Consider the following 17,009-nt stretch of genomic DNA (forward strand, 5'->3'; position numbering starts at 1 on the left):
CCTTTATTCCCCAGCCGAAGAAAGCACTGGAAGCGCTCCTATGCACACTTTGCTGCCCGGCCGACTTGTAACACCTCCTGCGGCCGGCGCACGGCGGAGAGGGCTAGAATACCGGGGGCGATAGGGCCTTCGCCCCACTTATTGGTGGGCCCACGCCGTGGGGCGGGCCTACACGCCCATTGGGCCGTGGATCATGCCTGTCTTGGGAAATCTGGAAAAAGGAGGAGGTACACTCAGCCATTGGGCTCTTTCTGCTGTCAATCAAAGTGACATCCGGCGACGGCAACTGCCTCAGCTCATTGATTGGATGAACGTGTTGGCCGCAGAGGGTGGGCTTCCGAGTGAGGTGGGAGGAGGGGGCGGGGAGGGAAGCGGAGGCTCGGGATCTCTAGGCCGGCCGGCGGCGGCAAGGCCGGGACTCGGCTTGAGGACCTGCTGTGGCAGCAGCGGCGGGCGCCTAGCTCAGCAGCGGGTATCCGACATAGTCCTTTCCCTGACGGGAGGCGCGCAGCGTCGCGGGGCCGAGGGTTAGGGGCTGAAGGGCGGCGGGGTGGAGCTGAGGAATAGGAGGCGGGAGCGGGCAGTCGAGCTGGGTTCGCGTCAGGGCCGGGCCCTGGGCCTGTCAGGGAGGGGCTGCGAGTCCGAGGAGACGGCGGGCTCCCGGGTGGGTTGGACTGGGGAGGGCTGAGAGCGCGAGAAGGCGTGGTGGTAGGCCCGGGCTTGGGCGCGGGGTGGGGCCACAGCGCTGGGCGGGATGGGATTTGGCAGTAAGGGTGGGTCAAGGCCGGGAAAGTAGCACTTGTTCGTTGCTGCCCCAGACGGCTGGAAGCCGAGGACCCGAGAGAGGGCATGGCGACTTGGTCTCAGCCGGACTCGGGTATCCGGGGCAGGGTGGGACCGGGCTTAGGCCAGAGGCCTCTGGCCTTAACTTGATCTTTAAGGGACCTTGTCAGGTTTCTCGAATTTAATTGGCTCTTGATAGTAATAAATTGCGTGAGAACGGGAGGGCAGTGTAAGCTGAAACTCTGGGTCGCAACTGCTTACTCTAACCGAGAGAGAGAGAGAGAGAGAGAGAGAGAGAGAGAGAGAGAGTGTGTGTGTGTGTGTGTGTGTGTGTGTGTGTAGGTAGGTAGGTGTAGATCCCTATTACCCCTTAGCATGAAGTTAGTAGGTGGGTCACAACAGTGAAGAGAGCTGTGTCTTGGTTTAAAAGGTTAATAGAAACTCAAAAGTAGAGACCAGAAACTGAAAGACACGCAGATTTATTCCCTCCCCACTTGGCTCTCTGGGCTGAGAACTTTGCCATATCCTTCTCTTTTGGCTCAGAAGGTCATGTGAATGAAAATAAAACCCGCCTATGCAAATACTGTACCAAATAATCCTGGCACAACTCCTCCCGCCCCCCATATTCCTCTTTGAATACCCACTCCCGCTTTTTTTTTTTTAAATCGTGAAAATGATGGGAAATGGAAGTCAGATTTCAAACTTGAGAAAACAAAAGGCATTATCCTTTTCTGTGAAGTGCTGGCCTGAATGGAATATGGCCTTTTACACTCATATATTAATAATCTTTTCTTCCCCTATAGAACTCAGAAGGGACAGAACTTGTAGGTAGTTTTCTCCTGAGAAACAACTAACTTTCCTTTAAGATAGGAAATGGACTTTTCATGCTAAAAATAGAAGCTGGGTAGTGGTGTGTGGGGTAGAGGGGAGGGTTCGTAAGTCTGGCAACATGTAAAATATTTTGGATGCCCAGGGCATCATCTGCTTGTCCACAAGAAGCTACGTTTTTAGGGTATTGCACATTTAATCTACAGAAGCAGGGATCCTTTAATCCTTTGTGAGCAATACTTCCTTTCATAGTTGTTTTGTCTGTAAAAGGTTTTTGCTTTTCAGGGAGTATAATTGACTTTTTTTTTTTCACTCCTGTAAAAGTGGCTTGATCATGTGTTTCCTACCTTCTGCCTCGATCATGATGTGGAAATTATGGAATCTTATCTTGTTGCTCTTGTGATTCTCATTTCAGGTTTCTCTGGAAACCCCCCTGGTAAGTGTGGAGGAGGCGGGACACTCTGACCCAAGACAAAAGGCCTGTAGCTCCAGCCAAAGAAAATAAACCTTAGGAGAGAGAAGGAAAAAAAAAAAACCAAAAAACAAAACAAAACAAAACACCCCATCAGCTGTTCCTGAGAACAGCCTGCAGTGGAATCTACAGAGAGGACAACTAATGTGAGTGAGGAAGTGACTGTATGTGGACTGTGGAGAAAGTAAGTCACGTGGGCCCCGAGGGCCTGGACTGGGTCAGGAACAGTTGTACTTTCAGAGGTGAGGTGTCGAGAAGGGAAAAGTGAATGTGGTCTGGAGTGCGGCCTTGGCTCCACGGGGTGTGCTTTCCTCTTAGGCCATCAGGGAGCTCAGCCCCGGTGTTCTGCCAGGGTGGGGTACAGGGTTTGGCACTGAGGGGGGTAACTTGCTGGCTGGAGCAGCAGAGCAGTGGCCTTGATTTGTCTTTTGGAAGATTTAAAAACCAAAAAGCATAAACATTGTGGTTCTTCAGCAATGCTTTCTCTGAAGAAATACTTAACGGAAGGACTCCTCCAGTTCACCATTCTGCTGAGTTTGATTGGGGTGCGGGTGGACGTGGATACTTACCTGACCTCACAGCTCCCCCCGCTCCGGGAGATCATCCTGGGGCCCAGTTCTGCCTATACTCAGACCCAGTTCCACAACCTGAGGAATACCTTGGATGGCTATGGTATCCACCCCAAGAGCATAGACCTGGACAATTACTTCACTGCCCGGCGGCTCCTCAGTCAGGTGAGGGCCTTGGACAGGTTCCAGGTGCCGACCACTGAGGTAAACGCCTGGCTGGTCCACCGGGATCCGGAGGGGTCTGTCTCTGGCAGCCAGCCCAGCTCAGGCCTTGCCCTCGAGAGTTCCAGTGGCCTCCAAGATGTGACAGGCCCAGACAACGGGGTGCGAGAAAGCGAAACGGAGCAGGGATTCAGTGAAGATTTGGAGGATTTGGGGGCTGTAGCCCCTCCAGTCAGTGGAGACTTAACCAAAGAGGTTAGTGGCCACATGGAGGGGTCGGGGGGAGGGATCTGGTTGGGCATGTGGGTGGGCTGGTCCTGGAGAACTGTGGTGGTCATAGAACTAACTCCTGTAAAGAACCAGAGGGGTTCTGGTGTGTGTAGGGGGGACATTGTGTCTCAGACATTGTTCTTGGATAGAAATGGGCTGAATTGTCTGACTGGGATTGGGGGCTGGAAGCATTTCCTGTGTTGAACCATTGACCCACCTCTGCATGTACTGTCAGGGCAGTGGGAGGTTCCTAGAACATGCCAGTGTGTTTACTGCTTAGATTTCAACATGACTTCTGGAGGCCTTGGGGTGGGGGAGGGAGTCATGTTGTGATGGGCTTTGACTCGGTGTGTATCTGTTGCTAAGATACAAATACTTTGTGGACTCCTGCCCTCTACCTTCCCCCACATCAAAACACATACATATCCTGAAGTTCTCCTCCTTTGTGGTTAGTCTTGTTGTTGTTTTAAGGTTCTGATAAGTATTGTTCTGGGCCTGAGCCAAGGGGTAGATTTAGAGAGTTCTTCTTGGTCCAGTTAGGATCAAGGCTCCCGTCTTCGCTAAAGGCCCACGGCAGGGAGTAGGAAGGTGAGGCCTGGGAGCTCTAAGAGGAACTGCATTCTGCTGCCTAAGTCATTTTGCTTTGACTTTCGCTTTGACATGTGGCTGACACACTGTTCTGGGCAAAGTGATGCAGTTGCCTTTAACGATGCGAATGGCTACTTCTGCCCCTGCCCTACCAACATGATGATAAAATGGCTTCGAGCTCTATGTTTGGTCCTGGCTTGCCACTCAGCCCCAAGACGCTTTAAAGAATGCCCACTGCAGTCTCCTGGCTATTAGGGAAAGAGAAGATAGGATTGCACTGGGTTGTGTTTTCTGGAACTGAGTCTTGGGGGTTGGGGGTGGGGAGAGGGGATGTAAAAAGTGTCGCAGATAGTGAACTTGCCTTTTTCTGACCAACAGTCAGACCAGGTTTTGCCTTCAAGTGCCCTGTACTTGAACCTGTTCCTGAGCTCAGTTCTCTGTGAATGTTAGTGACTGTCAAAGCATATGGCTTCCTCTGGGCCAGAGGTCCTAAACTAGGGGGGGGGGGGTTGCTCCCCAAGGGACATGTGGCAATGTTTAGAGACAGTTTTGTTTGTTACAACTAGAGGAAGTGCTATTGGCATCTAGTGAGGAGAGGCCAGGGATGCCGTCAAACTTCCTAAAAAACAAGACAGTCCCCAAATGTCAGTAGTGATAGGGGTGGTTCTACTGCTTACCTGGCCCTTGCTGGATCTACTTAGAGACTAGAATTATCTGAGCATGGGAGTGCATCTTGTCTTAGATTCTTATAGTGCCACTGGGAACTTGAACCTCTCTTCTGCTTCCTCTGCTCCCTTCAAGTGGACTCCAGTCTTAGCCAGGGGTCTGAAGAAGTATGCCTGCTAGCCTCCTGTTTCGTCCTCCTGCTCCATTGTAGCTCCCCTAGGGGTGGGTGTAACTGGCTTGCTCTTGGGAACCCCGTAGGGGTAGCTCCATTCCTATCCCTACTAGGAGCTCTCCTGGGATGGGATGTTTTGGATATAATGTGGATGGGGTGGGACTCTGACCCTGCTTTCCTCCATTTCTTGGCCTTTGTGCAGGTTAGGTTCCCAGACACCATGCCTTCACTGTTCCTTTTGGGAGCTGGTGGTGGGTCAGCATTAGGGGCCCAGGCTGGGTATGGGGAGAGAGAGGATTATTATGTGTCTAGAACAACATTTCCTCAGCAACTCATGGATAAAAATACTCAGGTCTAGAGCATGTGACAGGCATTACTGGAGCTGGTATTTCCCTGGGTGGCAGCGCTCCCCTGCTGCTAGGCCTGCTCGATGGACAACCATAGCCGAGGCCCTTGTCAGGGATAGGATTCCCCTCGAGGCTGGCAGTCTGCCCAGGGCAAGGGTGGCCTGTGTACAGCTCTTTCCAGGCAAGGAGCAGTCTGTGACCAAGGAGAACATACTGTCCCTGACCTGACCTTAGGCTCAAGAGGAGCGGCAGTGAGGAGGAGAGTCAGGTCTGTGATCCTGATTTTTGTCAGGGTCTTTCCTGCTTTTCAGAGATGCGGGCCAGGGGCCAGGCAGAGATGCTCTCGAACAAAGCTAGGGTAAAGATAGTGGGGGATGTTTAGCCAGGACACTGCGGCATTTCAGAACACCTGTCTACTTCAGAGCTGGCCTTCAGGCTTACATCGTCCTTCTCTTGCTTGGGGCTGGGCCTGGTCATCACTGTGACATTACTGCACGTGTGTAAGTGGCATTTTCCCTTCCTCTGGTCTGGCCTGTTTTAAGGTAGCAAAGCCCCTGGCTGCGAGTGGGTCTGGGTGCGCTGGGTTCCTACCCAGCCTGGCTTGTGATCCTTGGGCTTGAGGACAACTGACCACAGCCCTCATGAGGAACGGGAAAACAAACTCCTTCCACTTCCAGGGAACAACTTAAATTCCCGCAGAAGCTTCAGGAGGAGTGTCTGCCCAGTCCTGAGTGGGCTGGGTAAGCAGGATGCGACTGGAGGGAGAGTGGCACCCCTTCCCCCCCCAGGGCTCTCTCACTGCGCCACCCCCGCTGGCTCACTGGGCTGGGTGGGGCTGCCCGCCCCTGGGTGCGTCTCCTTGAGGAGACGGAGGCGGCTCAGAGATGGGCTGGTTCCTTGCGGCAGCTTCTCCAGCTGCCCTGGTGCAGAGATTGGCTACGGGCTGCAGCTAGGTAACAGGCGGTGGGAGGGGATTGGCTCTTTCCGCATCTCCAGCGGAGACTTGGGGGAGGAGATTGGCTCCCGTCGCATCCTAGGTAACGACAGTGGGAGGGGATTGGCTCTTTCCGCAGCCCAGCTGCTGACCTGGGGGAGGGGATTGGTTCTCTGCAGCCTCAGCAGTGACCTGCGGGGTGGGAGGGGGAGGGGATTGGCTCCTTGCTGCAGCCTAGGTAACAAGTTTGGGGGGCGTGGGGAGGGGGAGAGAGGGAGGAGTGGGAGGACAGGCCCAGGAGGGAGCTTGCTTTCCTCTGCAGCCTGAGCACGGAGCATGGGGTGGGAGTCCCATCTCACTGCAGCCTCTGCGGTGAGCTCAGGGTGGGGGCTGCCGGGTGCCTGAGTGGAACTGGGGTTGTGAGGTGGGAGGGGGCTACTCAAGGATGGAGGAAGAGGGCTGGGCTGGGCCGCCCAGGCAGCAGTACGGGCGGGGCACCTCCTCAGGCCCCTCGGAGCTAGCTCGGGGCCACCCTTCCAGCCTGGTGTGCTCCCTGCAAGCCAAGAGCTCCTTGCAGCCCCCTGTCCGGCTTCCCCGCACCGGCTGCCCCGGGGCTCATCTCGGAGACCATGACCCGCCTGGACCGCAGCTCTCACAGTGGTGGGGGCCCTGCCAAAGGGAGCAGGCCCCTTAACTCTTTGCTGGCTGGTCACCGGGTGGCCCAGCCCCCCTCTGCTTCTGGGTCCAGGGCTTCTGTTCAGGTTGGTGTATGTGGGGAGACCAAACGGAAAGGTACACGTGGTGGGAGGTCTTGGGATCAGGGAGGGTTACGGTGGGAAAAGGATACCTAGTCAGGGCTGGGGGGTGGGGGTCTAATCTAAGGATATTGCTTTCTGAAAAGTGCCAGCTTTTTAACCTCTGAATGGAAGGCAGCGCAGCAGCGTAGTGTTTCTTTAGCCATACAGGTTGGCATGTGTAGAAAAGCCCAAATAGCTCGTATTTATTGGGGTTCTATGTTGGTGGCATTGGGGGTGGCAGTTGGTGCAGGAACTTCAAGAGTCACCAGGGTAGGGCAGAAGGGAGGCATTTTGGTACCCGAGGCAGTAGTTGTGGCTAAGTGGTGATGGAGGCTGCGTCCTTGGGGGGATTGACTGATGGGGAGTCGGTGAGCCCTGGGGTGTGGTAAGGGAGTGAGAGCTCTGGTGTGAGGGGGCACCGTGGAGCAGCCTTTGGCAGGGGTGGGGTGCCCAGTGAGGATCAGCTGACTGCTGGAAGCTCTCCTGGGATCAGCAGCTTGCTAGCATCAGCTGAGAGGGGGGGTTTTGGCAGGGATGGATCTTGAGGTGAGCCTGGGCTTTAAGAGTTGTGGGTGTTCAGCTTTACTCCTGCCTCAGCCGGGGAAGGGGGAATGACTTGAGGAAGGGCTGGAGACAGCCTATCGTTGTCATTGGTTGCATCAGGTGGTTGCAAATGCAGGGATTTTCCTCTCCAGCCCACCCCACCCCTTTATGCAAATGAAATGGCACCATAGGCTGATGCAAGCCTGGCCACCACAAAGCAATTCGGCTGACAGTTCGCCTTTGCTTGCTGTGGCCAGCCTCTTACAAACCATGTTTTAAAGGATTCCCATTCCCCAAATGAGAAATGTCTCAACTTGCCCTTTCCTTCTTAGATGAGGTGGCCCTGCCTTTTGGCTGGGCTGCGATTCAGGTTCAGAGCCTAAGTGCACAGACCTGCATGGTGATGGTCGTGCTAGTGGTTTTTGCTCGCTCCTGGTTTTTTTTCTTTTGGAGGCTGGTGTCTGGAAACGGATGGATGAAGCCATGCTGGTACAGGGTGGCAGGGAGTAGAGGCTGGAAGGGAATAATTGGAGTTACGCTAGGAAGGATCTCTGAGAGGCGAGGCAGGGCAGGGAGGGAGGGGCCTCTGGACCCATGAGCTAAAGTCATGGTGATCTGTCTTTCAGGACATAGATCTGATTGACATCCTTTGGCGACAGGATATTGACCTGGGGGCTGGGCGTGAGATTTTTGACTATAGTCATCGCCAGAAAGAGCAGGATGTGGATAAGGAACTGCAAGATGGAACGGAGCAGGAGGACACCTGGCCAGGCGAGGGCGCAGAAGTTCTGGCACGAAACCTGCTAGTGGATGGAGAAACTGGGGAGAGCTTCCCTGCCCAGGTACTCTCACCTCTCCTCAGTCCCAGAAACTTCTCAGAGAAGGCAGTTGTATCTGGGGGATGGACCTGAATGTATATTTTGGGTTGGGGTCTCCATGTCAGTCACAGTGAAGGGGGCTGAGAAAGGTGGAGTGGATGAGCTGAACAGAAGCGGAGGGGCCAGGCCTTGGTAACGAACAGCCCAGACGAGGCAAAGCACCTAGCAGATAGCTACGTGCGTCAGGACTCTTTCACCCTTCCTCTGTTCTCCCCTGGAGTTTGGGACTTAGGGTTAGTCATTAGCCCAGGAATGGAGGAAGAGTGTAGACCTGCAACCATGCAGGTCTTCCCTCAGCATCCCCTTGGGAAGGCTGAGGAAGAGAAGAGGCTTCAAGCCTGTAGGCAACCAGAGCCCAGATGAGTCAGACTTACAGTTGCTGTTGCCACAGGTGCCTGGTGGGGAGGACCAGACAGCCCTGTCCCTGGAAGAGTGCCTTAGGCTGCTGGAGGCCACCTGCCCCTTTGGGGAGAATGCTGAGGTGAGCAGGACTCCAGGAAGAGCCCACCAAGCCAGCAGGGCAGCCTGCACACAGTGTTTCTCCGCGGGTGCCTGAGGGGCCAACTCTGGGTGCTGGCCTTGTCCTGGCTGCTGGGGGTGAAATCAGAGAAAGGAAGAAACAGAACCTCAGGTGGTAGTCTCCGGGAGGAAAGCAGAAGGATGGTCTTTCCTTCTTTCCCTTTTAAAGCCTCTCTGTTTTGCCCTAGTTTCCAGCAGACATTTCCAGCTTAACAGAAGCAGTGCCTAGTGAGAGTGAGCCCCCAGGTCTTCAAAACAACCTCTTGTCTCCTCTCCTGACGGGGACAGAGTCACCATTTGATTTGGAACAGCAGTGGCAAGATCTCATGTCCATCATGGAAATGCAGGTAGGACTATCAGAACAGGGCACAAACCTATTGGACTTTTTGTGGGGTGTCTAAGCACTCAGTTGCTTTTCCTGTTCTGGGAAGACAAAGCCTGACATCTCTGATCCGTAGGAAAGTGGGAACACTGAGAGGTAACCGTCTCAGTGTCTCCCTGGGGCAGTAGGGGGCAGAGTCGAGTGGGATTTGGGTAAACCCCCAGGGCTTGAGCCTTTTAGAGTGGGCCTGCCTCCTAGGCAGGCCTTCTTTTCCTCCAAGCAGATAATCATTTGGCTGGGTGTTTCCACAGTTTAGGAGTAATAAAAGCTGACATTCATGCAGTGCTTTACAGCCGTTATCGTCTCACTTGGCCCTCACAATCATCTAGTCAGCCCTTTATGATTTTAAAGGCGAGGAAATGGAAGCTCGGAGAGGTTGAGAGAGAATACCCACGGTCACAGAGCAAGTGTGTAGCTAGGTTATCTCACTCCAAGATTTGGTTGTCTTTTTACTGTGCTGATTTTGCAACGAAGAGGTAGTCAGTGTTAGGTGTTTCCTTAAGTCTCCTTCCAAGATGGGGAAGAGCATAGCCAAATATGAGCTCGTCAGTCCTGCACTGGGGTGGAATACATGGGGAGGAACCCATCTCTTCCAGGCCTAGTGGATCAACCGGGGCCAAGGGCTGATGCCGTGGGTTCTGATTTCCAGTCTTTTGTCTTTATATTCATGCACTTGTGCCTGTTTTGGGTGCCTGCTAAGGTAAACCCCCAGCCTCACCTGGGGAGGGAGTCTGCACTGAATGAAAGGTGACACTCTTCTCCCCTCCTAGGCCATGGAAGTGAATACATCAACAAGTGAGATCCTGTACAATGCCCCTCCTGGAGACCCACTGAGCACCAACTACAGCCTTGCCCCCAACACTCCCATCAATCAGAATGTCAGCCTGCATCAGGCATCTCTGGGAGGCTGCAGCCAGGACTTCTCGATCTTCAGCCCCGAGGTGGAGAGCCTGCCTGCGGCCAGCAGCTCCACTTTGCTCCCGCTGGTCCCCAGCAATTCCACCAGCCTCAACTCCACCTTCAGCTCCACCAACCTGGCGGGTCTCTTCTTTCCACCCCAGCTCAATGGCACAGCCAATGACACCGTAGGCCCTGAGCTGCCTGACCCGCTTGGGGGTCTGTTAGATGAAGCCATGCTGGATGAGATCAGCCTGATGGACCTGGCCATTGAAGAAGGCTTTAACTCCGTGCAGGCCTCCCAGCTTGAAGAGGAATTTGACTCTGACTCAGGCCTTTCCTTGGACTCCAGCCATAGCCCTTCCTCCCTGAGCAGCTCTGAAGGCAGCTCTTCCTCGTCTTCCTCCTCCTCCTCCTCCTCCTCCGCTTCTTCCTCAGCCTCTTCCTCCTTTTCTGAGGAAGGTGCTGTTGGCTACAGCTCTGACTCTGAAACTCTGGATCTAGAAGAGGTGGAGGGTGCTGTGGGCTACCAGCCTGAGTATTCCAAGTTCTGCCGCATGAGCTATCAGGATCCGTCTCAGCTCTCTTGCCTGCCCTACTTGGAGCATGTGGGCCACAACCACACTTACAACATGGCTCCCAGTGCCCTCGACTCTGCTGACCTGCCAGCACCCAGCACCCTCAAGAAAGGCAGCAAGGAGAAGCAGGCTGACTTCCTAGACAAGCAGATGAGCCGGGATGAGCATCGAGCCCGAGCCATGAAGATCCCCTTCACCAATGACAAAATCATCAACCTGCCTGTGGAGGAATTCAACGAGCTGTTGTCCAAATACCAGCTCAGTGAAGCCCAGCTGAGCCTCATCCGGGACATCCGGCGCCGGGGCAAGAACAAGATGGCGGCACAGAACTGCCGCAAACGCAAGCTGGACACCATCCTGAACCTGGAGCGGGATGTGGAGGACCTGCAGCGTGATAAAGCCCGACTGCTGAGGGAGAAAGTGGAGTTCCTCCGGTCCCTGCGGCAGATGAAGCAGAAGGTCCAGAACCTGTACCAGGAGGTGTTTGGGCGGCTGCGAGATGAGAATGGGCGACCTTACTCACCCAGTCAGTATGCTCTCCAGTATGCCGGGGATGGCAGTGTCCTCCTCATTCCCCGCACCCTGGCTGACCAGCAGGCCCGGCGACAGGAGAGGAAGCCAAAGGACCGGAGAAAGTGAGCCTGGGGCGGAAGGAGGGGTTGACGCTCACCAAGATTGAAACTGGAGAAGGGCTGGGCCTGGACCTGGACCTACAGCAGGGGGACTTGAATGCCTTCTTATCCAATAGATCTCAGATGGGATGACTGTCGGTCAGTGGAAGAGGTGGGCACAGGCGCTGTCTGGCTCAGCTTCCCCCACTGGGGAGAGTGGAAATAGCCAGACTGTCTGGGTGGACAGGGTCCTCACTCATCCCCCTTTCATTTGAGGGAAGAGGTGGGGTGGTGATGGCATTGATAGAGGCTGACAAAGGGGAAGGGAGGGACTTGTGAGAGGAAAGTAGTAGCAAGTCTCATTCCAGGAAGAAAGGAAGGAAAGAAAAGAAACCAAAAAAATCAAAGCTTGAAAAAAATGCAGGTTAAGATTGAATCTGACCAGGATTCCAGGTGGCAGGTTTTAGGTGGGACTAAGTCATTGGTGTGAATAAACCCCACTTCACCCTAGGGAAGGGGTGGAACAGACAAGGTGGGTTCTGGGAGGGGCTTTGTGAACTCTTTCTGCTCCTGCACTTTGGCATCCCTGAAGGGGAGACCCTGAGATATCTCCTTGAATGTTTCAATGTCGGGGAGCCACTGGGACCCAATACTAGTTTGGAGGGTTAGGGTTAAAGGGTAGAGTGAACAGGAAAGGATCACAAGGCCCCGTGTTGCAGCAGCCCCAACACCAAGCATGTCACTCACTGCCCTGCCACTCCATCTCCCTTGGTGCCCAGTTAGCCCTGAGCTGAGGCTCCCACAACTCCATCAGAACCTGCATGCAAATGCTGTTCTTTCCCGGCCCCTCACTGGCTGCCCAGAGCTCATATGCAGCTGGGGTGCTGGCAGTGCCCCCCAGTGATGGGCCTGCAGCCTCCTGGGGGCTGCTTTGAGGCAAGGGGATGATGTGGAGAAGCCAGGTAGTGTTCAGCACAATACTGGGGAGTGACCCCCTCAGGCCTCCCGCCACCAACTGGGCTTGTCACTGGAAAAGACAAACTACAAAACCCAGCAACAACAAAATAGTCCTCTAGAGTTTCCTGCGCTTTTGATTTTTTTTTTTTTTTTAAAGGGCTTGAGCCCTGTTTCACTTATAGGGTCTAGAATGCTTGTGTTGAGTAAAAAGGAGATACCCCAATATTCAAAGCTGCTAAATGTTCTCTTTGCCATAAAGACTCCGTGTAACTGTGTGACATTTGGGATTTTTCTCTTCCGTCCCGAGGTCTCTGCTTTCTTTTTTGGGTGTCTTCCTAGGAGAATGAGAAGTGCATGTAATGATGGTGGTTGAGAGCACCTTCCCCCACCCCAGGCTCTTGGCTACAGGTAGCTTCTCAGCGCCCCCAGCTCAGCAAGGGCTCCCGGAGAACTGCCTGGGGGGAGGCAGAGAGGGGAGTGCCAAGGTGGCCGTATGGTTCCAGGACCAGTGTCTTTATTTTTTAACTGTTTGCTACTGCTGCCCCCCGCCCCTGTCTGGAATAACAGGGGTGAGTTGAGTAGGGGAAGTGCTGACTCTCCCCATTTGGGGGGTGGGGGTGGGCAACACATTAACTGAACAGTAGGAGCCTGGGAAGTGCTTTTATAAATTATTTTCCTTGTAGACTTTATTTTTAATTTATCTGTGACCTGCCAGGGAGGGGAGAGGAGAGAGAGAAGAGGTTGTGAACACATGACAAAATAAAATAAAATGGATGATTCATTCTCAAGTGCAGTTTTTCCCTATCTTTAATTTAAACAGTAAATAGGCCTCACGAGGACTGGCCATTATGTGGCTATGGCAGAGCTCATATGGGAAGGGGGGAGGCTGACAACGAGTAACCTAGACAAAAGTCTTAAATACTGTATTAATAACCTTCCAAGCAGGTGTTCTGTACCTCTTTACGAGGTTTGCCAGCAGTCTTCTGAGAGGAAGGATTCAGAATCCCTTTGACCTTTCTCCTAGGGCTAGGCTAGATGGAGCTGGTGTCACCCGGCCCAGCTCCGTATTACCTGCCCACCTGTAACAGCATTTGTCTGGATTGTACTGTTACTTCTCTGGTGACCCCACCTGCCAAAGGGTTGCAGAGCACTGGAATGTAGACACACATAACTGCGATGGTGAAAACCTAAGAAATCAATAGGGCCAATACATTCCAGGTGCTTCTGTTTAACGGGTAGGGCCACAGAACTTGAGAAACAGGAAGGTAGACTCCAGGTTTTAAGCATCAGAAAGCCCCAGCTGAGGTGACCAGGATACATTCTCCCTCCAAAAGAGCTGACTTAATACCAAGCCTTTGAAGGGCTGGATGCAGCAAGGTACCCATTCTTTCTGGAACTGCCACATGTGCATCTTGAGGTAGGTAGCAAATGCCTGAGTAATGAATGCTCACTAGCAGTCTGAGGTAACTGGACAAGGTTTAAAACCGGAAGCTGTGATCCTTGTAATGGAACCTGTGACCTTGAGTTCCCCTGCACAACTGTGTGACCTGGCTTGGCCTAGTCCTTTGATGATGCTGTGAGAGTTTATCCTAAGGAATGGAATAAAATTCCAAGAACAACATTGATTTCTTAAACTTGTTTCCATTTACAATGGCTTTCCCCTCATCTCTAGCTGGAAAGACTTGGTCAAATAAACAAGCGCTTCTCTAGTTAGAAATTATTTGTTGGCCAAATAAAACGAAGACTCTTAAAGAAGGGGGGGAAAAAACTATAAAATTTAAGCTTGAAGAAATTCATGTTGATAAAAAACATTATTTGTGAGTAAACCGACAAGTAAAATTCAGAGTAATGTTTTTATATCCTTGCTAAAACTGTATGTATTTTGGTCTGTTTAGTATACTATTAGATGAAATTTTATCTTGTTTTGCAACTTTATTTTTTAAAGCTTAAGAGATGTAAAGATTTTTCAAGTGAAAAACCCTCTCTTACCCCCTTTGCTAGTGTTGCCTCTACTCTAAGAAAGTATTTTTACTTTCACCCCCTCTCCCATGCCCCCTTATGGAGAGATGTACAGTTGGGTCTGGGATCACAGCAGTGATTAACTGGGGCTTTGAGCCAAGTTGGTCAGCACTGCTATGGGGCTGACCTCTTTTGCTGCTGGCAGGTGGAGTTGGTGTTCAGCTTCAAGGTTTTTTCTGGCAGGAAAATAAGAGGGCTCAAGGCCTGTGAAAGAGCTGTTACACCTAAGACAGGAAGTGAGAAGACTAGGCTTCAATCCTTAACCAAGGACCAAACTTCAGTGTGACCTGCTTGGGGTGGGGGTAAGAGGTTTGCTTTCTTCAACAGTCTGAGGCTTCAATCAAATCAATTTTCCATACATCTAAATTCATGTGAGAAAATGAAGAGAGACCCACTGTTTCAACATCTTCCTTGGACAGATCTCACCAATGAAGGGGGTGGGGGGAGCGCTATAGTGATCTAGAAACTGTCTGCAAGACCTGGCCTCCATGGCTGACTCCCTACCCTTACCAGGGAAAGCTATACAGAAACTAGTCAAACAGCTGGCGCATCTTCCTCAGGATGCCCTAGGCCCTGCCTTTACAACCCTGGGTTACATCAGGCCTTGCTGCTCTACAACTTTCTTTGGTAAATTGCTGGAAGAACAAGTGTCTTGCAGGCAAAATAACAGCCCACCACCCTCAAGCCTCCTACACCACACCCGGTAGGCACTGATCTAGAACAACAGCTTTAGAGGGTCAGACTAACCAATTGCTTTAAGGCACCTCCAGCCACAAGTTAAAGTCCTTAAATTAGTCTCTTTTTCTGGAAGTTGTTTTCCCAGCCAGGTGTAGAAATTCTCTAGCAACACCCATGTGCTTGATTATCATAAGTGGCTAAGCCTTCTTGTTCTATCACTGATTCACCTAGCACATGAGTAACGACCCAAAGACCTCTCACTTGTCATTTTGTCAGTGTACGAAGAACAGTAACCCTCCCTGACCTTTCTTCTGACAGAGAGGTCAGTGATGCTCTTTGCCTCTACTTCTGGCTTCATCATGGGAGCATGCAGGGACTCTGGGGAATACATGGGCCCTTAACACCTGATCTGAGTTCTAGTCCTTGTTCTGTCCAGGGATTCTTTGAAAGTTCACATCTGCCTAAATTAGAAACAGAATCTAGTATACCAGTTGTCTCCTGAGGAAGAGTATGGGACCTTGCTAAAGAGGTGTGTTTTCAAAACTTGTTGGATAGAACCTCTTGTCTCCCTTTTTGGGTACACAAAAATACCAATGATAGTCTTAAAGTTGGTTCTTTTCCAGTCTAACTTTAACTTCAGACTGGAGATAGGTTGCAGAGTATTTGTTACTTCATTCCAGATGCTGTTTCAACCAAGGAAACAAAACCTAGTTCAGTTCACATGGGGAGAGGTGGAGGAAGACCAAAGAGTTGGTGCTCTACCCTGTCCGAGAGCCAAGGCCCCAAAGTTGCCCAGCCTGACCCCAGGCTATGCAAACTGTAAACAGGGTAGCAATGGTCAAAGTCAACGAGATTGAAAAATCCATGTAGGGTAAACAGCTGCTTTGGTACTATCACCACCATGCACACCAACAAGGTCATAGTGCAGACCCAGACCTGCTGTTGAGTATTTTAACACAAGCTATTTAAAATAAACAAAAACTATAGAACTGAATTGTCAGCACGACTGTAACTTAATGTTTCAAACTTACCTTGGAGTTCTGCCACGTCACTGGCCTAAGGGGGGAAAAAAAAGCCTTGGAAACATTACAGTTAACCCTTGAACAAGGTGTCTTCGTTTTTAAAAATAAATACTGTAATTTCCTTTTATGATTTAAAAAATAACTTTTAAGAATACAGTATATATGTTACATACAAAATACGTTGATCGACTGTGTTATTGGCAATGCTTCTGGTCAATAGTAAGCTACTGACCTACTGTTTTTTGGGAGCCAGGTTATTTGTGGATTTCAACTGCATGGGGGAGGGGTGTCAGTGCCCCAACCCCTGTGGTGTTCAAGGGTCAACTAAGTGTTACTACTTGCCCCCACAGAGCAGGACCAACTATGCTTTTCATCTCTGCAGATGGTTTTATTTCAGATTTCATTTGCTTTTAATATTCAGCAGGAAGCTCTCAAGGCCAAGGTCAATTAAAAGTCATTCATAAAAAAGAGATGAGCAACTTGAACACACTGGCTAGGAAAGCAGTAATTTCTGGAGAAAACCTCAATGCTGGATAGTCAAACCAAGGGTGATGCACAGATAGAGGATGATGGTTGTCTGGTGTTTTTTAAAGCTCCTCTAACAAACTTCGTTAGCCACACACCAGAACACTAGCTTGCCTCTACTTGATTGCTTCCTACAAGGCAAGGTGAAGCCAAGACTCCTTCCTTTACTAAGTTGAACACTGGCCTGGTAGTGGTACTAGTATTTCAAATTCTAGAGGAGAGAAAACACTGAGTCTGGGCTTAATTCAGTCCTATCAGATCTAAATTTTTAAATGAGAACATCCTCATGAGAAGATCCAACTTGCAGATCAAACTAACACTAATACCAATCAGATAACTTGATCAGATTAATTTGATCTCAAAATGGAACCCAGCTCCATACATAATTCAGGTACCAGAGCCATTGCAGAAAATTTGCATTTCAGAGTTACAGTTCCACCAAATTATTTTGGAGCAGCAATTTCCTCTATCGTTTTTCCCTTTCTGTATGAGGAAAATAAATACCTTATAACACAGATTCCCAATGCCATAGGCCAGACTATAAAAATGTGCTGAGCACACATGGCCAAACACCAAATGGCCATGGGTTAAAATCAAATTGAGCTGAGTGTGAATGAGTTCTGGTATATAAGATATTTGAAAGTAACAACACTCAACTATTAAAAATTAGTTAAAATTGGTAGTCAAAACTTTCAAATGACACTGAAAAGCAGAAATAATTATTCCAGTGTACTCCTGTGGTCATTACACTGGGAGTTTACTGTACTAACTTGAAACTCAACTGAAGACAGTGGGGGAGCAAGGTATTTTTT

General features: G+C 51.1%; 1 protein-coding gene across 4 annotated transcripts; it reads left to right on the forward strand.

The window, feature by feature from the left end:
* The first annotated feature begins 351 nt into the window (after positions 1-351).
* On the forward strand, positions 352-15,754 carry NFE2L1 (NFE2 like bZIP transcription factor 1). Of its 4 annotated transcripts, none has more exons than XM_054585341.1 (6): positions 352-472; positions 2,027-3,069; positions 7,758-7,973; positions 8,401-8,490; positions 8,717-8,875; positions 9,681-15,750. In XM_054585341.1, exons 2-6 carry the CDS (start codon positions 2,560-2,562, stop codon positions 11,022-11,024), a joined length of 2,319 nt encoding a protein of 772 aa, XP_054441316.1. In that variant the 5' UTR covers positions 352-472; positions 2,027-2,559; the 3' UTR covers positions 11,025-15,750. The 4 variants fall into 4 exon arrangements, with proteins under 4 accessions (XP_054441316.1, XP_054441317.1, XP_054441315.1 ...); XM_054585342.1 differs by lacking the exon at positions 352-472 and adding an exon at positions 770-877 and having other exon boundaries at positions 7,791-7,973; positions 9,681-15,754; XM_054585340.1 differs by lacking the exon at positions 352-472 and adding an exon at positions 770-877.
* Positions 15,755-17,009: the final 1,255 nt, after the last annotated feature.

This window comes from Pteronotus mesoamericanus, unplaced genomic scaffold (assembly GCF_021234165.1).
Source record: "Pteronotus mesoamericanus isolate MK-2021 breed Mesoamerican mustached bat unplaced genomic scaffold, CSHL_Meso_final contig_84, whole genome shotgun sequence".
Classification (NCBI taxonomy): domain Eukaryota; kingdom Metazoa; phylum Chordata; class Mammalia; order Chiroptera; family Mormoopidae; genus Pteronotus; species Pteronotus mesoamericanus.